Source organism: Cetorhinus maximus, unplaced genomic scaffold, assembly GCF_964194155.1.
Source record: "Cetorhinus maximus unplaced genomic scaffold, sCetMax3.hap1.1 HAP1_SCAFFOLD_1085, whole genome shotgun sequence".
Taxonomy (NCBI): Eukaryota; Metazoa; Chordata; class Chondrichthyes; order Lamniformes; family Cetorhinidae; genus Cetorhinus; species Cetorhinus maximus.
Window position 1 is genome coordinate 1 of NW_027597027.1, and position 23,929 is coordinate 23,929.

The following is a 23,929-nucleotide window of genomic DNA, read 5'->3' on the forward strand; positions in this document are numbered from 1 at the left end:
ACAGGGGGTCCCCGGGGAGTGTGTCAGTATTTACAGGGGGTCTCCGAGAGTGTGTCAGTATTTACAGGGGGTCTCCGAGAGTGTGTCAGTATTTACAGGGGGTCCCCGGGGAGTGTGTCAGTATTTATAGGGGGTCCCCGGGGAGTGTGTCAGTATTTATAGGGGGTCCCCGGGGAGTGTGTCAGTATTTACAGGGAGTCCCCCCGGGGAGTGTGTCAGTATTTACAGGGGGTCCCCGGGGAGTGTGTCAGTATTTATAGGGGGTCCCCGGGGAGTGTGTTAGTATTTACAGAGGGTCCCCGGGGAGTGTGTCAGTATTTACAGGGGTTCTCCGAGAGTGTGTCAGTATTTACAGGGGGTCCCCGGGGAGTGTGTCAGTATTTACAGGGGTTCTCCGAGAGTGTGTCAGTATTTACACAGGGAGTCCCCCCGGGGAGTGTGTCAGTATTTACAGGGGGTCCCCGGGGAGTGTGTCAGTATTTACAGGGTGTCCGGGGAGTGTGTCAGTATTTACAGGGGGTCCCCGGGGAGTGTGTCAGTATTTACAGGGGGCCCCAAGGAGTATGTCAGTATTTATAGCGAGTCTCTGGGAGTGTGTCAGTATTTAAAGGGGGTCCCCGGGGAGTGTGTCAGTAGTTACAGGGGTCCCCGGGGAGTGTGTCAGTATTTACAGGGGGCCTCCGAGAGTGTGTCAGTATTTACAGGGGGCCCCGGGGAGTGTGTCAGTATTTACAGGGGTTCTCCGAGAGTGTGTCAGTATTTACAGGGGGTCTCCGAGAGTGTGTCAGTATTTACAGGGGGCCGCCGGGGAGTGTGTCAGTATTTACAGGGGGTCTCCGAGAGTGTGTCAGTGCTTTCAGAGGGTCCCCAGAAGTTTTGTTTATTTATTCAAGGGATGTGGGCATCACTGGCTAAGACAGCATTTATTGTGCATCCCTAATTGCCCCTTGAGAAGGTGGTGGTGCACTGCCTTCTTGCCTTCTGGAACTGAAGGGAGTTCCAGGGTTTTGACCCAGCGACAGTGAAGGAACAGTGATATTTTCGTGAGTGAGTATGCCAGAGGGGTAGCTGGAGGGTTGTGTCAGTGGGGATCCTGGGAATGTTTCAGTGTTTGGGGTGCATGGGGTTTCAGGGAGGATGCGCATTTACAGGGTTCCAGAGAATGTATCACTCTTTGCGGAGAGTGATTTGGAATCTGTCATTTTTTGCAGTCAGCCCCTGACACAGAACGGTTGAGATGTACAATGTTAAACTGAGCCTCTCTGTTTAATTTACAGGATCTCTTTAAACACCCTCAGTTTTTTGTGGAGTCAATCAGTATCACGGATATCTGTCAGGGAGAGCTGGGTGAGTGACTCAGGCCAGTTAACTTCACAGAAACCTGTCTCTCTGTGACTCTTGCCTTTCCATGTTGACCTCTCACTGCCTGTTGCACAGGGACACCCAATAGCTCAGAAGAGCAGGGATTTATTTCTTGGGGAAAATTATTTGACTTTGCTCTCTAGGATGTCCCTTGGTGGGGAGGGATACAGATTAGATTAGGAAATTTAAAAATGGAGGAGTGAGTCGGGACAATTATCATTTAATTATCCCCCTACTTCCCACCAACACTTGATAATTGACCAAGACAAAGATCAGAATGTCAAACTGCTCCTATAAGGGACATGCTTCTGAAGTTTAGCCTGAAGCACATTAAGGTACAGTAAGAGGGAGCTTTACTCTGTATCTAACCCTGTGTTGTACCTGCCCTGGGAGTGTTTGATGGGGACAGTGTAGAGGGAGCTTTACTCTGTATCTAACCCCGTGCTGTACCTGTCCTGGGAGTGTTTGATGGGGACAGTGTAGAGGGAGCTTTACTCTGTATCTAACCCCGTGCTGTACCTGTCCTGGGAGTGTTTGATGGGGACAGTGTAGAGGGAGCTTTACTCTGTATCTAACCCCGTGCTGTACCTGCCCTGGGAGTGTTTGATGGGGACAGTGTAGAGGGAGCTTTACTCTGTATCTCACCCCGTGCTGTAGCTGCCCTGGGAGTGTTTGATGGGGACAGTGCAGTGGGAGCTTTACTCTGAATCTAACCACGTGCTGTACCTGTCCTGGGAGTGTTTGATGGGGACAGTGTAGAGGGAGCTTTACTCTGTATCTAACCCCGTGCTGTACCTGTCCTGGGAGTGTTTGATGGGTACAGTGTAGGGAGAGCTTTACTCTGTATTTAATCCCATGCTGTACCTGTCCTGGGAGTGTTTGATGGGGACAGAGTAGAGGGAGCTTTACTCTGTATCTAGCCACGTGCTGTATCTGTCCTGAGAGTGTTTGATGGGTACATTGTAGAGGGAGCTTTACTCTGTATCTAACCCCGTGCTGTACCTGTCCTGGGAGTGTTTGATGGGGACAGTGTAGAGGGAGCTTTACTCTGTATCTAACCCCGTGCTGTACCTGTCGTGGGAGTGTTTGATTGGGACAGTGTAGAGGGAGCTTTACTCTGTATCTCACCCCGTGCTGTACCTGCCCTGGGAGTGTTTGATGGGAACAGTGCAGAGGGAGCTTTACTCTGTATTTAACCCCGTGCTGTACCTGCCCTGGGAGTGTTTGATGGGGACAGTGCAGTGGGAGCTTTACTCTGTATCTAACCCCGTGCTGTACCTGTCCTGGGAGTGTTTGATGGGGACAGTGTAGAGGGAGCTTTACTCTGAATCTAACCACGTGCTGTACCTGTCCTGGGGGTGTTTGATGGGGACAGTGCAGTGGGAGCTTTACTCTGTATCTAACCCTGTGCTGTACCTGTCCTAGGAGTGTTTGATGGGGACAGTGCAGTGGGAGCTTTACTCTGAATCTAACCACGTGCTGTACCTGTCCTGGGAGTGTTTGATGGGGACAGTGTAGAGGGAGCTTTACTCTGTATCTCACCCTGTGCTGTACCTGCCCTGGGAGTGTTTGATGGGAGCAGTGCAGAGGGAGCTTTACTCTGTATTTAACCCCGTGCTGTACCTGCCCTGGGAGTGTTTGATGGGGACAGTGCAGTGGGAGCTTTACTCTGTATCTAACCCTGTGCTGTACCTGTCCTAGGAGTGTTTGATGGGGACAGTGCAGTGGGAGCTTTACTCTGAATCTAACCACGTGCTGTACCTGTCCTGGGAGTGTTTGATGGGGACAGTGTAGAGGGAGCTTTACTCTGTATCTCACCCCGTGCTGTACCTGCCCTGGGAGTGTTTGATGGGAACAGTGCAGAGGGAGCTTTACTCTATTTAACCCCGTGCTGTACCTGCCCTGGGAGTGATTGATGGGGACAGTGTAGAGGGAGCTTTACTCTGTATCTAACCCCGTGCTGTACCTGCCCTGGGAGTGTTTGATGGGGACAGTGTAGAGGGAGCTTTACTCTGTATCTAACCCCGTGCTGTACCTGTCCTGAGAGTGTTTGATGGGGACAGTGTAGAGGGAGCTTTACTCTGTATCTAACCCCGTGCTGTACCTGTCCTGGGAGTGTTTGATGGGGACAGTGTAGAGGGAGCTTTACTCTGTATCTAACCCCGTGCTGTACCTGTCCTGGGAGTGTTTGATGGGGACAGTGTAGAGGGAGCTTTACTCTGTATCTAACCCCGTGCTGTACCTGTCCTGGGAGTGTTTGATGGGGACAGTGTAGAGGGAGCTTTACTCTGTATCTCACCCCGTGCTGTACCTGCCCTGGGAGTGTTTGATGAGAACAGTGCAGAGGGAGCTTTACTCTATTTAACCCCGTGCTGTACCTGCCCTGGGAGTGTTTGATGGGGACAGTGTAGAGGGAGCTTTACTCTGTATCTAACCCCGTGCTGTACCTGCCCTGGGAGTGTTTGATGGGGACAGTGTAGAGGGAGCTTTACTCTGTATCTCACCCCGTGCTGTACCTGCCCTGGGAGTGTTTGATGGGAACAGTGCAGAGGGAGCTTTACTCTATTTAACCCCGTGCTGTACCTGCCCTGGGAGTGTTTGATGGGGACAGTGTAGAGGGAGCTTTACTCTGTATCTCACCCCGTGCTGTACCTGCCCTGGGAGTGTTTGATGGGAACAGTGCAGAGGGAGCTTTACTCTGTATCTAACCCCGTGCTGTACCTGCCCTGGGAGTGTTTGATGGGGACAGTGTAGAGGGGGTTTTACTCTGTATTTAACCCCGTGCTGTACCTGTCCTGGCAGTGTTTGATGGGGACAGTGTAGAGGGAGCTTTACTCTGTATCTAACCCCGTGCTGTACCTGTCCTGGGAGTGTTTGATGGGGACAGTGTAGAGGGAGATTTACTCTGTATCTAACCCCGTGCTGTCCCTGTCCCGGGAGTGTTTGGACTCAGTGGATATGCTCCGTGCAGTCAGATTACTAGATTGCGCTACATCTGTGTCTGCTCTTGGGGTCAGAGTTGCTCTGGCTCTCTACTTGACATCAGCAGGTGCAGAAGGCAGTAGTGTAGTAGTATTATCACTGATCTGGTAATCTAGAGAGCCAGTATAATGTTCTGCAGACTCGGTTTCAAATTCCACCACAGCAGCTGGTGAAATTTGAATTCAATAAAAAACTGGAATTGAAAAACACTGAGTAACGTTGACCATAAAACAATGGTCGTAAAAACCCATTTGGTTCACCAATCTTCTTTAGGGAGGGAAATCTGTCCTTATCTGGCCTGGCATCCATGGAACTCTGAACGAGGGTAATTAGGGATGGGCAATAAATGCTGGCCTAGACAGCAACACCCACATCCCATGAGCGAATTTAAAAAAGATTATAGATAACCCCTGGCTTCAGGAACATTAGGAAATTTGTGTGTTGAAATGTAACCTTTTGAATAATTGCTGTGTTAAGTTTAAACTTGCATTCGGCAGAAGGCAATTTGGAGCTTAACGAGTTTTAATTTTAGCTGAAAGCACATTCCATTCTGGGACCAGTCAACTGTGAGCGTCTTTGTTCATGTCAGCAAAGGAAAGGGTATGCATTTATGTAGCGCCTTTCACGACATCAGGGCATCTCAAATCGCTTTACACCCAATACCGACAGTTCCGATTTTTTAAAAAGATGGTCAGGCACTCCCAACCACGCCCCCCTTTGTTTTGTTGTGCACTCCCCTCACTGGCTGACCCGCAGAAACAATCCACCTCCACCCGCCTTGCCTCAACCTTGTACAATCTCGAGGAGACCTAAATGGGCGAGCCAGAAGGGCCTCAGGCAAAGATTTTAAGCCTTGGGGGGCACTATTTCGGCTGTCAAACGAGTGACCAGGGAGTGCTGGGGGAGCACAGGGGGTCAAAGCTGGGAGTTTACGGCCGGATATTACGGTCGCCGCTGAACTGAATGGAGATTTAAATGGCTCCCCGCATTCGTTGGGGGGGGTAATGCTGGCGGGAGGCCCGCTGAGGTGGGGTGGTAAAATCCCGGCGCAAGGCGTGGAGCGGAAAGGGATGGGGCGATCCCACCTGAGGGGACTGAAGCTTCGAGGTGCATGAATTCATCAAGAAAAACCAATCACGGGCAAACCTGCCCCCTGACTTCCACAGGTAGGGCTAACGTGGCCCAAAAAGCTCCTTTTTAAATGACCGAAGGTTTTAAAAAAACTTGATTTATTATCGGTTACAAGATGTGGGGTGACCTAAGATGGGAAGAATGTTGAACCGTTCCCGAGTTAAAATATAAACAGTAATAGGGTTTGTTCAGAATTCACCCTGTCGCCTATGCACTGAAAGTACTTTCAGGAAACATAAAAATCGAGGATATTGGCACACAACTCAACACATTCGAGCAATTCCTTTGAGCGATTAACAGAGGTGCCCCCTGCAGGGGGAAAGTTCTGCTGGTGTGACAGAGAGAATTTCGGATGAGTCTCCTGAGCCCTCGCAAACATGCTGTGACGTTTCCCGCTGGTGGCGATCCAAGTCGGATCATTCGATGAGCCGATAACAGTGTTAAAAAAAGAAATTATGAAACAAGCGAAATAAATAAACCCACCATTTCGCCTCGAGCGTGCAAAGCGAAAATGACAGCAAACCAGAAATACAAATCCGTCTAATCTGGTTTTAATTATAATCTCACGTTTCTGATTTTGACATAAGAGAATGAACTTCGCCCGTAAGTGTCTGTGAGAGAGACTGTTTTCTCTCATTCCCTATCCCGTCACTTTGTTTAATTGTGAAGAATGAAAATGTTTTATTTTTAACTCGTTCATGGGATGTTGCCGTCCCCCATCCCTAATTGCCCCTTGAGAAGGTGGTGGGTGAGCTGCCTTCTTGAACCGCTGCAGTCCCTGTGGTGTAGGTACACCCACAGTGCTGTTAGGGAGGGAGCTCCAGGATTTTGACCCGGTGACAGTGAAGGAACGGCCGATATATTTCCAAGTCAGGATGGTGAGTTACTTGGAGGGGAACCTCCAGGTGGTGGTGTTCCCATCTATCTGCTGCCCTTGTCCTTCTAGGTGGTAGAGGTTGCGGGTTTAGAAGGTGCTATCTAAGGAGCCTTGGCGAGTTCCTGCAGTGCATCTTGTAGATGGTACACACACTGCTGCTACTGTGCGTCGGTGATGGAGTGTGTGAATGTTTGTGGATGGGGGGCCAATCAAGTGGGCTGCTTTGTCCTGGATGGTGTCAAGCTTGTTGAGTGTTGTGGGAGCTGCACTCACCCAGGCAACTAGGGAGTATTCCATCACACTCCTGACTTGTGCCTTGTAGATAGTGGAAAGGCTTTGGGGAGTCATGAGGTGAGTTACTCGATGCAGGATTCCCAGCCTCTGGCCTGCTCTTGTAGCCACAAATTTATATGGCTAGTCCAGTTCAGTTTCTGGTCAATGGTAACCCCCAGGATGTTGATAGTGGGGAACTCAGTGATGGTAATGCCATTGAATGTTGAGGGCAATGGTTCGATTCTCTCTTGATGGAGGTGGTCATTGCCTGGCACTTGCGTGGCGCAAATGTTACTTGCCACTTGTCAGTCCAAGCCTGGATATTGTCCAGGTCTTGCTGCATTTGGATATGGACTGCTTCAGTATCTGAGGAGTCACAAATGGTGCTGAACATTGTGCAATCATCAGCGAACATCCCCACTTCTGACCTTATGATGGAAGGAGGGTCATTGATGAAGCAGCTGAAGAGGGTTGGGTTGAGGACACTACCCTGAGGAACTCCTGCAGTGATGTCCTGGAGCTGAGATGACTGACCTCTAACAACCACAACCATCTTCCTTTATGCTAGGTATGACTCCAACAAGCGGAGAGTTTTCCCCCTGATTCCCATTGAGTCCAGTTTTGCTAGGGCTCCTTGATGCCACACTCGGCCAAATGCGGCCTTGATGTCAAGGGCAGTCACTCTCACCTCACCTCTGGAGTTCAGTTCTTTTGTCCATGTTTGAACCATGTTTGAGGTCAGGAGCTGAGTGGCCTTGGCGGAACCCAAACTGGGTGTCAGTGAGCAGGTTATTTCTAAGCAAGTGCTGCTTGATAGCACTGTTGATGACCCCTTCCATTACTTTACTGATGATGGAGAGTAGACTGATGGGGCAATAGTTGGCCAGGTTGGATTTGTCCTGCTTTTTGTGCAAAATCTGGCTGAGCTGGTGCATTTGTCAAACCTATGGTGACTGTCAAAAAGGAATTAATTGGCTGTGAGGCCCCTGTAGGACATCATGAGGTGGTGCAAAGTGCTATCAAAATGCAAGCTTGTTCCTTCCTTCTCTAAGGCACTGGGAGATTCTCTGAAAAGAAACAATTGCATTTATATAGTGCCTTTCATGACCACCAGACGTCTCAAAGCGCTTCGCAACCAATTAAGTACTTTTGGAGTGTAGAAACACGGCAGCCAATGAATGCACAGCAAGCTCCCACAAACAGCAATGTGATAATGACCAGGTTATCTGGGTTTTTGGGATGTTGGTTGAGGGGGGTCAATGTTGAGCAGGGGACACTCTAGCTGTTCTTCAGAATAGTCTATGGGACCTTTCAAGCAGATGGGGCCTCAGTTTAACACCTGCAAGGTAGCCCCTCCAACAGTGCAGCACTCCCTCGGTACAGCAGCTTAGATTCTTGTGTTTAAGCTCTGGAGTGGGACTCATACCAACAACCTTTCAACTCGAGAAGCGAGAGCCATACCCACTGAGCCACAGCTGACGCAAGGTGGGCAGTTGTTAAGAGTGAACGGGCAATGGGGACTGAGTGGAAGAAACAGTAAAGGATGTGAGAGCCCGTGCGGAGCCCCTGACAGACCACCTGACAGCCACAGAGATGTAAATATGGAGATCAGAGGAGTATGGAGCCAAAACAATGCAGGTTTAATAGGGGGGGGATTTTAATTTTCACGTCAACTGGGAGGAGCAGTTGAGTAAAAGCAGCAAATTCCTGGTGTGCACTTGAGGCATTTTTGCGCAACATTATGTTTGATCTAAGATGGGTCTGAGATGGAGTGATAAACAACGAGTCAAAACCTGACGAGAAGGAGTCATCTTGCACACAGCGAATGTGTTGTTAACTTTGACAAGGAGGATCACAAAGCTAGGTTTTCAACTAAACAAATGGTAAAAGTCAATGATAAAAGTTCTGATGAAGAGTCATTCGGACTCGAAACGTTAACTGTGTTCCTCTCTGCAGATGCTGCCAGACCTGCTGAGTATTTTTTAGCTATTTTTGTTTATGTTTCAACTAAACAAGGCTGACTTCACTGGAATATGAGTCACTACAGCCAGCTTGGTGGAACCAATAATGGGTAACCTTACAGATAGTGGGTCTTATTCAGCTGTGGGCTTGTTACAGTACAAGGCTGGTACATACAGAGGGGGACAGTGGCCTACTGGCAATATCACTAAAACTCATAATCCAGAGGCCAAGGCTAGCGCTCTGAGAGTGTGGGTTCAAATCCCACCCTGGTGGTTGGTCAAATTTAAATTCAATTAATAATCTGGAATTGTAAAGCTAATTTTAGTCATTATGACCCATCTTATTTCCCACTAAATGGGAGGAAATCTGCCATCCTTCCCTGACCTGGCCTACACCAGACACAACTGCCTTGCCAGTGATCCCATCAAAGAATAAAGCAAAAGTTGTGCAATCAGGATAAGATTCAATGTAAAAGAAAAGGCTTATTCAAAGGAAAATCAAAGGAATTTAAAGTAAATACTTAAATCTGCAAAAAGGGAATATATTGTGATTGTTCATAATCTTCTACTCCTGCTTCACAAATTGTGGCTTTGCATTGGTAAATCTCACTCCATTATTTAGAAGGATGGACCAGAGAAACCAATTATGTACAGACCTGTCAGTTCTTTTTTAAAAAGGTTCCTGGGATGTGGGCATTGCTGGTAACATACAAATTAGGAGCAGGAGTAGGCCATTCGGCCCTTTGAGCCTGCTCCACCATTCAATAAGATCATGGCTGATCTGGTTGTGGCCTCAACTCCATATTCCGCCCACCCCCCTGATAACCTTTGACTCCCTTGTTAGTCAAGAGTCTATCTACCTCATCCTTAAAAATATGGCATGGTCCAGCCTCCACTGCTCTCTGGGGAAGAGAGTTTCAAAGATTCACAACCCTCTCTGAGAAAAAAATTCTTCTGTCTTTAAATGGGAGACCCCTTATTTTTAAACTGTATTCCCTAGTTCTAGATTCCCCCACATAGGGAAACGTCCTTTCACCATCCATCCTGTCAAGTCCCCTCAGAATCTTATATGTTTCAATAAGTTCACCTCTCATTCTAAACTCCAATGGCCACAGGCCCAACCTGTCCAGCCTGTCCTCATAAGATAACGCCCCACCCCGCCCATCTTGGCTAACATTTGTTGCCCATCCCTAATTACCCCATGAGAAGGTGGTGGTGAGCTGCCTTCTTGAACCACTGCAGTCCTTGTGGTGTAGGTACACCCACAGTGTTGTTAGGGAGGGAGTTCCAGGATTTTGACCCAGTGACAGTGAAGGAACGGCGATGGAGTTCCAGATCAGGGTTTAGAGAGGAATTTGCAGGTGCTGGTGTTCCCATGTGTCTGCTGCCCTTGTCCTTCTAGATGGTAGAGGTCATGGGTTTGGAAGGTGCTGTCGAAGGGGCCTTGGTGAGCTGCCACAGTGCATCTTGTAGATGGTACTCACTGCTGCCACTGTGTGTCAGTGATGGAGAGAGTGAATGTTTGTGGATGGGGTGCCAATCAAGTGGGCTGCTTTGTCCTGGATGGTGTCAAGCTTCTTGAGTGTTGTGGGAGCTGCACTCATCCAGGCAAGTGGGGAGTATCCCATCACACTCCTGACTTGTGCCTTGTAGATGGTGGACAGACTTTGGGGAGTCAGGAGGTGAGTTACTCACCGCAGGATTCCCAGCCTCTGACCTGCTCTTGTAGCCACAGTATTTATATGGCTGGTCCAGTTCAGTTTCTGGTCAATGGTAACCCCCAGGATGTTGATAGTGGGGGATTCAGCGATGCTGTCTAAGGGGAGTGCCTATGGATTCTGTCCGTGGGAACTTCTAGAAAGCATTTGATAAGGTTTCCCACAAGGGATTATTAGCACAAGAGAAAGCAGCTAGAATTAGAGGCAATCCAGCAACCAGGATTGGGAACTGACTGGGACGTTGTAGGTTAAGGTTCAGGGTAAAGGGTACTTACTCTGGTTGGTGGGATGTGGCAAGTGACGTTCTCCGGGGTGTACTGGGGCCCCAGTATTTCTCAATGAGCAGGGTGAAGGAATGGAAAGCTTTAGATCCAGCTTTGCAGGTGTCACTATGTTGAGAGACACAGTAATTTGTGTAGATGAAGTTACAGAGGAACATGGACAGATTAGAGCGAGTGGAAAAACCTGAGACAAATGGGAGCTCAACGTGGAGAAGGTGTGAGATCACCCACCTGGGATTCACGAAGGAAAGACCAGAGCATATTCTGAATGGGGAGAAGCTCTCGAGTCGTAACTGCACAGAGAGAGGCCATTCAGCCCATTGAGCCCATTCTGGCTCTCTGTAGAGCAATCCAGTCAGTCCCATTCCCCCCACTCTATCCCCGAAGCCCTGCAAAATAATTTCCCTTCATTGTCCCTCCAATTCCCTCATGAAATCGTTGAGCATCTTGGCTTCCATCACTTTTGTGGGCAGTGAGTTCCAGGTCATTACCACTCACTGTGTAAAAAAAAGCCCCTCCTCACATCCCCCTTCTTGGGTCTCTGGCCCAAAACCTTAGATCTGTGTCCCTTAGTCCTTGTGCTGTTAATTACTGGAAATGACATCTTTGTCTACCTTATCTAAGTCTGACCGGTGGGAGAGCAGAGATATGAATGTTCATGCACACAGATCCCTCAGGAACAGTGTATTGACTATAGAGGATTTACAATACAGAGTCTCCAGAATGATACCAGGGTTTAAACTGTGAAGACAGGTTATAGAAACTCAGCTTGAAATCCTTGAGTTTAGAAATTGAGGGACCATCTAATCAAAGAATTTACAATGACAAAAGGATTCGATGGGGTAGATGCAGTGGAACTTCAGCTTTGGTGGGTGGGAGGATCCAAACAAGGGGGTGATGTCAGGGAGCGTCAGACTAAGGCTGTGCAATTCTGGAACTCTCTGCTCTGAAAGGCTTTGGAGGCTGGTGAGGGGAATGGGGTGAGGGGAGTGGGCTGGGGGTAATGGGGTGGGGGGAGTGTGGTGAGGGGAGTGGGCTGGGGGTAATGGGGTGGGGGGAGTGTGGTGAGGGGAGTGGGCTGGGGGTAATGGGGTGGGGGGAGTGGGCTGGGGGTAATGGGGTGAGGGGAAGTCGGGTGAAGGGGAGTGGGCTGGGGGTAATGGGGTGAGGGGAGTGGGCTGGGGGTAATGGGGTGAGGGGGAGTGTGGTGAAGGGGAGTGGGCTGGGGGGAATGGGGTGGGGGGAGTGTGGTGAGCGGAGTGGGCTGGGGGGAATGGGGTGGGGGGAGTGTGGTGAGGGGAGTGGGCTGGGGGTAATGGGGTGGGGGGGGAGTGTGGTGAGGGGAGTGGGCTGGGAGGAATGGGGTGGGGGGAGTGTGGTGAGGGGAGTGGGCTGTGGGTAATGGGGTGGGGGGAGTGTGGTGAGGGGAGTGGGCTGTGGGTAATGGGGTGGGGGGGAGTGTGGTGAGGGGAGTGGGCTGGGAGGAATGGGGTGGGGGGAGTGTGGTGAGGGGAGTGGGCTGGGGGTAATGGGGTGGGGGGGAGTGTGGTGAGGGGAGTGGGCTGGGGGGAATGGGGTGGGGGGAGTGTGGTGAGGGGAGTGGGCTGGGGGTAATGGGGTGGGGGGGAGTGTGGTGAGGGGAGTGGGCTGTGGGTAATGGGGTGGGGGGGAGTGTGGTGAGGGGAGTGGGCTGGGAGGAATGGGGTGGGGGGAGTGTGGTGAGGGGAGTGGGCTGGGGGTAATGGGGTGGGGGGGAGTGTGGTGAGGGGAGTGGGCTGTGGGTAATGGGGTGGGGGGGAGTGTGGTGAGGGGAGTGGGCTGGGAGGAATGGGGTGGGGGGAGTGTGGTGAGGGGAGTGGGCTGGGGGTAATGGGGTGGGGGGAGTGTGGTGAGGGGAGTGGGCTGGGGGTAATGGGGTGGGGGGGGAGTGTGGTGAGGGGAGTGGGCTGGGAGGAATGGGGTGGGGGGAGTGTGGTGAGGGGAGTGGGCTGGGGGGAATGGGGTGAGGGGAGTGTGGTGAGGGGAGTGGGGCTGGGGGTAATGGGGTGGGGGGAGTGTGGTGAGGGGAGTGGGCTGGGGGTAATGGGGTGGGGGGAGTGTGGTGAGGGGAGTGGGCTGGGGGTAATGGGGTGGGGGGAGTGGGCTGGGAGGAATGGGGTGGGGGGAGTGTGGTGAGCGGAGTGGGCTGGGAGGAATGGGGTGGGGGGAGTGGGCTGGGGGGAATGGGGTGGGGGGAGTGTGGTGAGGGGAGTGGGCTGGGGGTAATGGGGTGGGGGTAGTGTGGTGAGCGGAGTGGGCTGGGGGGAATGGAGTGGGGGGAGTGTGGTGAGGGGAGTGGGCTGGGGGGAATGGAGTGGGGGGAGTGTGGTGAGGGGAGTGGGGTGGGGGGAGTGTGGTAAGCGGAGTGGGCTGGGGGTAATGGGGTGGGGGGAGTGTGGTGAGGGGAGTGGGCTGGAGGGAATGGGGTGGGGGGAGTGTGGTGAGGGGAGTGGGCTGGGGGGAATGGGGTGGGGGGAGTGTGGTGAGGGGAGTGGGGCTGGGGGGAATGGGGTGGGGGAAGCAGGGTCGGGGGGGAGTGTTGAAAATTTTAAAACTAAAGTTGATTGATTTTTATTCAAAAGATTGACTAAGGTGGTAATTGGTGTGAGGTACAGATCAGCCATAATCTAATTGAATAGTGGGACAGGCTTGAGGGACTGAATGGCCTCCTATGTTCAAACAAACAAATGTGAAGATTGACGGCTTCCAGCAGATGCATTATCCTGGTTTTTCTCATTCAGGTACGGACAGGCCTGCAGTGTGTTTGCTGGTTACACTCTCTCTCCCTCTCTCTCTCACTCTCTCTCTCTCCCTCTCTCTCTCTCACTCTCTCTGTCTCTCTCTCTCTCTCACTCTCTCTCCCTCTCTCTCTCACTCTCTCTCTCTCCCTCTCTCACTCTCATTCTCACTCTCTCCCTCTCTCTCTCTCCCTATCTCACTCTCTCTCTCTCTCTCACTCACTCTCTCTCTCTCTCTCTCTCCCTCTCCCTCTCCCTCTCTCACTCTCACTCTCACTCTCTCACTCTCTCTCCCTCTCTCTCTCCTTCTCTCTCTCCTCTCTCTCTCACTCTCTCCCTCTCTCTCTCTCACTCTCTCCCTCTCTCTCCTCAGGTGACTGTTGGTTCTTGGCTGCCATGTCCTCCCTGACCCTGGATGAAAATTTCTTCACCTATGTGGTTCCCAGTGACCAGAGTTTTCAGAAGATGTATGCTGGGATCTTCCGCTTTCGGGTATGGATCTGGGATTAACCCTGACAGCTGGAGGCACTAGAGCAGGGATGGGGGAGAGGTGGGAGTGGGGGATGGGGGGGTGGGGGATGGGGGGTGTTGGGTGGGGGGTGGGGGTGGGGGATGGGGGTGTGGGAGTGGGGGATGGGGGGGTGTTGGGTGGGGGATGGGGGTGGGGGATGGGGGGCTGGGGGATGGGGGATGCAGAGTTGGGGGTTAGGGGGGTTTGGGTGGGGGATGGGGATGGGGGTGGGGGATGGGGGGTGTTGGGTGGGGGATGGGGATGGGGGTGGGGGATGGGGGGCTGGGGGATGGGGGATGCGGAGTTGGGGGTTGGGGGGGTTTGGGTGGGGGATGGGGGTGGGGGATGGGGGGGTGTTGGGTGGGGGATGGGGCTGGGGGGTGGGGGATGGGGGATGCGGAGTTGGGGGTTGGGGGGGTTTGGGTGGGGGATGGGGATGAGGGTGGGGGATGGGGGTGTTGGGTGGGGGATGGGGGTGGGGGATGGGGGGCTGGGGGGTGGGGGAGGGGAATGCGGGAGTTGGGGGGTTGGGGGGGTTTGGGTGGGGGATGGGGTGGGGGATGGGGGGTGTTCGGTGGGGGATGGGGATGGGGGGCTGGGGGGTAGGGGATGGGGGATGTGGGGTTGGGGGTTGGGGGGGTTTGGGTGGGGGATGTGGGGGTGGGGGATGTGGGGGTGGGGGTGGGGGATGGGGGTGGGGGATGCGGAGTTGGGGGTTGGGGGGTTTGGGTGCTCACTAGGTTGAAAGGACCCGGTTTCAGATAATGACATTATGTTTTCCCTCTCCTTTCCCCCCCAGTTCTGGCAATACGGGAAATGGGTGGAGGTTGTGGTCGACGATCGACTCCCAACGAAGAACCGGAGGTTGATCTTCACCTCTTCATCCTCCCGGAATGAGCTCTGGAGCGCTCTCCTGGAAAAGGCTTACGCCAAGTAGGAATCTCATTCCCTCCCACATTAGACCCGGTGCTGTCATTCCATAAAAGAATTCACTTAGTTACATTGCAAAGCTTTCTAGGTAAATTTTATATTCCAGGTGTCATCACTCCCCAGAACAAAAAAAACAGTAAAAACAGGGAAATCAGAGAACCAGTCCGAACTGTTTTTCCCTTCTGGGTTGGAATGGAAAATTTCCTATCTCAGGTAAACACTTATAATCCCTCTACACTGTCCCCAACAAACACTCCCAGGACAGGTACAGCACAGGGTTAGATACAGAGTAAAGCTCCCTCTACACTGTCCCCAACAAACACTCCCAGGACAGGTACAGCACGGGGTTAGATACAGAGTAAAGCTCCCTCTACACTGTCCCCATCAAACACTCCCAGGACAGGTACAGCACAGGGTTAGATACAGAGTAAAGCTCCCTCTACACCGTCCCCATCAAACACTCCCAGGACAGGTACAGCATGGGGTTAGATACAGAGTAAAGCTCCCTCTACACTGTCCCCATCAAACACTCCCAGGACAGGTACAGCATGGGGTTAGATACAGAGTAAAGCTCCCTCTACACTGTCCCCATCAAACACTCCCAGGACAGGTACAGCACGGGGTTAGATACAGAGTAAAGCTCCCTCTACACCATCCCCATCAAACACTCCCAGGACAGGTACAGCACGGGGTTAGATACAGAGTAAAGCTCCCTCTACACTGTCCCCAACAAACACTCCCAGGACAGGTACAGCATGGGGTTAACATACAGAGTTAAAGCTGCCTCTACACTGTCCCCACAAACACTCCCAGGACAGGTACAGCAAGGGGTTAGATACAGAGTAAAGCTCCCTCTACACTGTCCCCATCAAACACTCCCAGGACAGGTACAGCACAGGGTTAGTTACAGAGTAAAGCTCCCTCTACACTGTCCCCATCAAACACTCCCAGGACAGGTACAGCACAGGGTTAGATACAGAGTAAAGCTCCCTCTACACTGTCCCCATCAAACACTCCCAGGACAGGTACAGCACGGTGTTAGATACAGAGTAAAGCTCCCTCTACACTGTCCCCTCAAACACTCCCAGGACAGGTACAGCACGGTGTTAGATACAGAGTAAAGCTCCCTCTACACTGTCCCCATCAAACACTCCCAGGGCAGGTACAGCACGGGGTTAGATACAGAGTAAAGCTCCCTCTACACTGTCCCCATCAAACACTCCCAGGACAGGTACAGCACGGTGTTAGATACAGAGTAAAGCTCCCTCTACACTGTCCCCATCAAACACTCCCAGGACAGGTACAGCACGGGGTTAAATACAGAGTAAAGCTCCCTCTACACTGTCCCCATCAAACACTCCCAGGACAGGTACAGCACGGTGTTAGATACAGAGTAAAGCTCCCTCTACACTGTCCCCATCAAACACTCCCAGGACAGGTACAGCACGGTGTTAGATACAGAGTAAAGCTCCCTCTACACTGTCCCCATCAAACACTCCCAGGACAGGTACAGCACGGGGTTAGATACAGAGTAAAGCTCCCTCTACACTGTCCCCATCAAACACTCCCAGGATAGGTACACCATGCCTCACACAGGTGCTGGGCAATGACCATCTCCAACAAGAGAGAATTTAAGCTTCTCCTATTGACATTCAGTGGCATTACCATCGCTGAATCCCTCGCCATCAATGTGCTGGAGGTTACTATTGATCCGAAACTGAACTGGATGCACTGTAGAAATACTCCTTTCTAGACCTTGTTGATCCACACCCAAGTTCTCTTTTCACAGGTCCTGCGAGTCCCGAGTATTTCCAGCCCTTTCTGTTTTTATTTCAGGTGTGGGCTGCTTCCTGCTCACAGTAATTAGCACCCATTAGAGTTGACGTTTTGAGTCCGTATGACTCTTCTTCAGAGCCCAGCATGTTCTGATTTGATTTCAGATTTCCAGCATCCGCAGTATTTTGCTGTTATTTAAAGCTGGTTGATAGTTATCTGCGACAGGCAGTTCTATTAACCAGCTTGAAGTTCCAACTTAAATTCAGACTGGTTTGCGACATGCCCATCCCACTGACCAGGGGATTCTCCCACTCTCACCAAATTCCCGATTGCTGCACTTTATTTCTGCTGAATTTTTCTCACTGCAACTATGTGACCATTCGACCCTGTGTCTAATCCGTGCTGTCACCTATGAGTGTGCGATGGGAGGGTATATGGAGAAAGGTTGCAGATCAGCCTTGACGTGGTGGAACAGGATCGAAGGGTCAAACAGCTTCTTCCTATCCCCATGTTGATCTGTTCCACTTCCAGAGTAAAGGAATGTTGGGAATGAGAGAGGATGGAATCTCTGTAGAATCAGGACAGTATTGATGGTGGACAGACACACATTCACACAAATGCACACGCATTTACACACACACATGCATTTGCACACACGCACACGCATTTACACACACGCACACACATACACACACACAACACATGCACGCATATGCATGCACATGCGTGCACACACATGTTCACACACACACATACATGTTCACACACACACGCACACACACCCGCATGCGCGCACACACACAGACATGCATGCAAATACACACAAGTACACACAACACACACACACACGCACACACCAGTTGACACACACGTGCACACACAGACACATGCACACATACACGCGCAGGCACACATGTACACACACATGAACACACACACACACAGATGTACACACACACACAAGCACAGATGTACACATGCGCACACACATTCCATTAAGACAGATGTGGGGATTGGAGGGGGAGAGGGGGAGTGAGAGTAAATGTGTAAAAGTTAATTTGGTAATTCAATGTTTTTCAAGAAAGTGAAGGTTGGCTTTAAATGAAGTCTCTCTCTAAACAACTGCCTAAAAGCAGAAGCCGACTGGTTATCTGAACAGCACTCACTGTAAAACCAGAGTAACCAGTTTGTCATTGTAGCTGAAGGGCACAGGTCATCCACTGAAACCCTTACAAAAGCTATTCTAAACTGCAACCTAATACCCGGGCCCCTGTGCCACACACAGTCACATGGAGGAATTGTTATCATCTGGAATTCACTTGCCTGAAAGGGTGGAGACTGATTCAATAGTAACTTGCAAAGGGAACTTGATCAATACTGGAAATCACGCCCTACATCATATCAACAATTTCCAGTTCCCTGGCCCCAACCGCCTCCTCTTCACCAAGGACGTCCAATCCCTCTACACCTCCATCCCCCACCAGGATGGTCTGAGGGCTCTCCACTTCTTCCTCGAACAGAGGCCCGAACAATCCCCATTCACCACTACTCTCCTCCGTCTGGCTGAATTTGTTCTCACACTGAACCATTTCTCCTTAAACTCCTCTCACTTCCTCCAAATAAAAGGTGTGGCTATGGGCACCCGCATGGGCCCCAGTCATGTCTGTCACTTTATGGGGTATGTGGGACATTCCTTGTTCCAGTCCTACTCCGGCCCCCTCCCACAACTCTTTCTCCGGTACATCGATGATTGCTTCGGTGCTGTTTCATGCTCTAGTCTGGATCTGGAAAAATTTATTAATTTTGCTTCCAATTTCCACCCCTCCATCATTTTCACATGGTCCATCTCTGACACTTCCCTTCCCTTCCTTGACCTCTCTGTCTCAATTTCTGGTGATAGACTGTCCACCAATATTCATTACAAGCCTACCGACTCCCACAGCTACCTCGACTACAGCTCCTCACACCCCGCTTCCTGTAAGGACTCCATCCCATTCTCTCAGTTCCTTCGCCTCCGTCGCATCTGTTCTGATGATGCCACTTTCCAAAACAGTTCCTCTGACATGTCCTCCTTCTTCCTTAACTGAGGTTTTCCACCCACGGTGGTTGACAGGGCCCTCAACCGTGTCCGGCCCATCTCCCGCGCATCTGTCCTCACACCTTCCTCTCCCTCCCAGAAACATGATAGGGTCCCCCTGTCCTCACTTATCACCCCACCAGCCTCCACGTTCAATGGATCATCCTCCGCCATTTCCGCCAACTCCAGCATGATGCCACCACCAAACACGTCTTCCCTTCACCCCCCTGGCGGCTTTCCGTAGGGATCGTTCCCTCCAGGACACCCTGGTCCACTCCTCCATCACCCCCTACACCTCAACCCCCCTCCTACGGCACCTTCCCATGCAAACGCAGAAGGTGTAACACCTGCCCCTTTACTTCCCCCCTCCTCACCGTCCAAGGGCCTAAACACTCCTTTCAAGTGAAGCAGCATTTCACTTGCACTTCCCTCAATTTAGTCTACTGCATTCGCTGCTCCCAATGCGGTTTCCTCTACATTGGAGAGACCAAACGCAGACTGGGTGACCGCTTTGCGGAACACCTTCGGTCTGTCCGCAAGCATTATCCAGACCTCCCTGTCGCTTGCCATTTCAACACTCCACCCTGCTCTCATGCCCACATGTCCGTCCTTGGCCTGCTGCATTGTTCCAGTGAAGCTCAACGCAAACTGGAGGAACAGCACCTCATCTTCCGACTAGGCACTTTACAGCCTTCCGGACTTAATATTGAGTTCGACAATTTCAGACCATGAACTCTCTCCTCCATCCCCACCCCCTTTCCGATCCCCCTTTTTCCAATAATTTATAATTTTTTTACAACTATATTTTTTTCTTTTCCCACCTATTTTTAAATTTATTTTGATCTATTGTTTCATCTCCACCTTTTAGCCCATTTCGATCCCTTCCCCCCACCTCACCCCCACTAGGGCCATCTGCCACTAGCTTGCTACCCTTAATGTCCCCATTAGCACATTCTTAGCTAATATCACCACCGTCAACCCCCCTTTGTCCTTTTGTCTGTGACATCTTTGGCAGCCTCTTCTTGGCCTCCGCCTATCACTGGCCCCCTATCGAGCTCTCTTGTCCCACCCCCTTCTACCAACTTATATTTCACCTCATTTCTATATGTCTTAGTTCTGATGAAGGGTCATACGGACTCGAAATGTTAACTGTCTCCCTCTCCGCAGCTGCTGTCGCACCTGCTGAGTTTTTCCAGGTATTTTTGTTTTTGTTCTGGAAAAGGGAAATATTGGCAGGAATCTTGAGCATAGAACAGGGGGATTGCAGGATGTGTCATCCGAAAGCTCTTTCAAAAAGCACAACGGGCCAAATGGCCTCTTTCAGTGCTGGAAGATACTATACAGCACAGGAAGAGGCCACTCAGCCTGATCAGTGTTTATACCATTCTAATGGCCTCGTCTCTCTGCCAAACATCCCTCCATTCTCACTCACTTAAATATGAAGCCTCCCCTTCAATCACTCCAAGTGGCAGAGAGTTCCACATCTTTACTGTCCTGTCTCTAGATGGTGGTGTAGTGGTAATATCACTGGACTAGTCAGGTTGACCCCCTGGGCCATGGGTTCACAATCCCACACCAGCAGCGGATGGAATTTAAATTCAGTGAATAAAATCTGGAATTGTAAGGGATGGTGACCATGAAACCAGCACTGATTGTTTAAAAACCCATCTGGTTCACAAATGCCCCTTGAGGGGAGGAAATCTGCCATTATTACCTGGACCTACACGTGACTCCAGTCCCACAGCAACTGAACTGCCCTCTGAAATGGCCCATTCAGTTCGAGGGGCAATTAGGGATGGGTAACAAAAGCTGGCCTTGCCAGTGATGAAAGACTAAAGGCAAACTGGGTGGTGGTGTTGTGTTATAATTCGCTCGGGGGGTCCGGGTTGCCGTGGCAACGTACGCTTTTGCATGCATGTCGCTACGGAGCTGCGGACAGTGAAGGGAGAGGCTCCAATTTATCTCCATCGCACAGAATCTCTGGTTAGGATTTACAGGTTGAACTTGTTTGGCTGCGTTATGGACACATCTTCCTTGGTCACCAAGTCCTTGGGTGGGTCTTCAGCCCAGAGCGTCTGCCTGAGAGGCAGGGGGCAGCACCCCCTCTACGCCCGAGAATTCTCTCCCAAACCCCTTCGCTTGATCTGCCGGTGGCTGTTTTATATTTGAGCCTCGCTGTCCTGGATTCGCCAAACAGTTTCTCAGCAACCCCCAACCTATCACCAGCACCCCCCACTGTCTCCCCCACCCAACCTCTATCGGTTCACCTCCCCCCCCCCAACTCCGTCTTCCCTTTTCCAGAGAGAGGGACCCCCAGCCTGCCCATTTCTCCCTGAATCCCTGCGGGGAGCTCTGATACCGAGGCTGGGGTTTTCCACTCCCGCCCGCGATGGGAATCGTCACGGGCGAGGTGGAATTATTTGGGTGGGAAAATCCCCGCCCTGGAACCTTTCCTGCGCTTTTCCCATCCATGATGCAAATGAGATGTGAGCACAGCGTTCCCGAGTGTGGTCTGACCAAGGCGATATCTAAAATTAACATAACCTCCCAGTTTTCCTGTTCTACTCTTCTAGAAATGGACAACAAGGGACATTGTTAAACTTCCTATGGCCTCACCATCTTTGTTGCTGCTTTTGGGGATGTAGACGTCAGTAGATGTCTCTGATCCTCATCCCAATTACATTTATTACCTTCCAAGTGATAGGAATCCTGCTCATTCTATCAAAATTAATTTTTCTATATTAAGTTTTGTTTTCCATCTATCCCCCCATTCTACAGGCCTGCCTGCCTCCCTGTTTGTTGATACAGTCCTTCATAATCCCTAGCCACGATCCCCCAGTTTGGGGGTCCTGAGAACGTTTTGGCACCAAGCACCCAGACACCGGAACCAACTCGGGGGGCGGGGGGGTCCCGAGCCCACGCCTGCTGGGAGCCAGACCCGCAGAGCTGACCTCCTAATGACACCCCACCCCGCCCGCCGACCTGCCAGCAGCAATCGGGGGGTGCTGACAGCTCTCGAGCTGGGAAAGGTGGGTGCTGCTGGTGTAGGTAGGAGAAGGCGAGGGCACCACCACATGGATGCGCCCTCAGAGGCATGAATTTAAAGTAAAGATTCAGAAGGGCCAGGCTGGCTGGCGTCTCGGGGAGCGGGCGAGGAGGGGGGGGCTGCAGGGGGTGGGGATATTCTCCGCCTCCAAGCCACTCAGGGGCCAGGAAACTCTGCCCCACACCTTGAATTCCAGAGTCCAGGTCATTAACATAGACGATGAATAACAGTAACGGCAGCGTGGATTCTGGCACCACACAGGGCAGAATTTCGACCCTGGCGGGCGGGCAAGTGCCCGACCTGCTCGAGCACGAAATGACGGGCGATGGCGTCGGGCAAGCGCCCAGACATCAACGCGCAGTGGCGCGACAGCTCGGTTGGTGGGCGCACACAGGAATCGGCTGCACGCCCGCCGACAATTGAACGGCCGGTTAAGGCCATTAAAGTATCAACCAACTTAAATTTTTCGCTGCCCGTCCGACCTTATGGTTGTCGGTCGGGCGGGATAAAAGTTGGCATTTTTTTAGGAAACCTCATCCACGGGCGGGACGAGGTCTCCAACATCAGATAAAAATAAACTAAAAATGTTACAATTCCATTTGTAACACGTCCGTACTCGTGACAGAGTCACACGACAGGACATGTTTTATAACATTATTAAAATCTATATTTCTCATTTTCGAAACTCCTCACCTCCCTGAGACAGCTCTGATTCTCAACAGCGCACACCTGCGACTGCCCCAAGTTCCCCGCTCGCCCTCCTGTCTCGCCCGCCGTTTCACGCATAGGGGGGGTGGGCCTTCATTGGCCCGCCAGAGTGAAATTGCCGACCGGTCCCCGATTGGGGGCGGGGCTCAGCTTCCCGATCACCTCCCCCGCCCCCCGCCAAGCCCGCCCGACAAGGGCAAAATCCTGCCCCACACAATATCCACTGACCGCCCCCCAGCCTGAAATGTGGAAGTCCCAGTCTAGGTATGAGAGGCCGCAGGGATCAGGGAGAAGTGGGCAGGCTGGGGTCCCTCTCTCAGGAAGAGGGAAGTCGGAGGGGTGAACTGATAGAGGTTGGCGGGAGCTGGTGATGGGTGAACCCCAGCCTGAAAACCTCGTCCAACTCCAACGCACTGCCGGCTGGTTTGGGGATTCGGTCTCAGCCCTTCAGCTACTGGGTTCGAAACCCGGCATATACCCCACACCCCTCACTGTAACACTATGATATACCCCACACCCCTCACTGTAACACTCTGATATACCCCACACCCCTCACTGTAACATTCTGATATACCCCTCACCCCTCACTGTAACACTCTGATATACCCACACCCCTCACTGTAACACCCTGATATACCCCACACCCCTCACTGTAACACTCTGATATACCCCACACCCCTCACTGTAACACTCTGATATACCCCACACCCCTCACTGTAACACTCTGATATACCCCACACCCCTCACTGTAACACTCTGATATACCCCACACCCCTCACTGTAACACTCTGATATACTCCACACCCCTCACTGTAACACTCTGATATACTCCACACCCCTCACTGTAACACTCTGATATACCCCACACCCCTCACTGTAACACTCTGATATATCCCACACCCCTCACTGTAACACTCTGATATCCCCCACATCCCTCACTGTAACACTCTGATATACCCACACCCCTCACTGTAACACTCTGATATACTCCACACCCCTCACTGTAACACTCTGATATACTCCACACCCCTCACTGTAACACTCTGATATACCCCACCCCCCTCACTGTAACACTCTGATATACCCCACACCCCTCACCGTAACACTGATATACCCACGCCCCTCACTGTAACACTCTGATATACCCCACACCCCTCACTGTAACACTCTGATATACCCCACGCCCCTCACTGTAACACTCTGATATACCCCACACCCCTCACTGTAACACTCTGATATATCCCACACCCCTCACTGTAACACTCTGATATACCCCACACCCCTCACTGTAACACTCTGATATACCCCACACCCCTCACCGTAACACTGATATACCCACGCCCCTCACTGTAACACTCTGATATATACCACTCCCCTCACTGTAACACTCTGATATATCCCACACCCCTCACTGTAACACTCTGATATATCCCACACCCCTCACTGTAACACTCTGATATATCCCACTCCCCTCACTGTAACACTCTGATATATCCCACACCCCTCACTGGTAACACTC

At 51.5% G+C, this 23,929-nt stretch overlaps 1 protein-coding gene across 1 annotated transcript in view; it reads left to right on the forward strand.

Annotated features, from left to right (window-relative positions):
* Window positions 1–1,277: 1,277 nt before the first annotated feature.
* Window positions 1,278–23,929, forward strand: part of LOC144675660 (calpain-2 catalytic subunit-like) — a gene marked incomplete at both ends in the record, with an annotated part of 110,674 nt that continues 88,022 nt past the window's right edge. Inside the window, 3 exons of the mRNA XM_078536307.1 lie at window positions 1,278–1,347; window positions 13,736–13,854; window positions 14,673–14,806. Of these exons, the coding sequence (XP_078392433.1) occupies window positions 1,278–1,347; window positions 13,736–13,854; window positions 14,673–14,806 (323 nt within the window). The remainder of the gene's footprint in view (window positions 1,348–13,735; window positions 13,855–14,672; window positions 14,807–23,929) is intronic.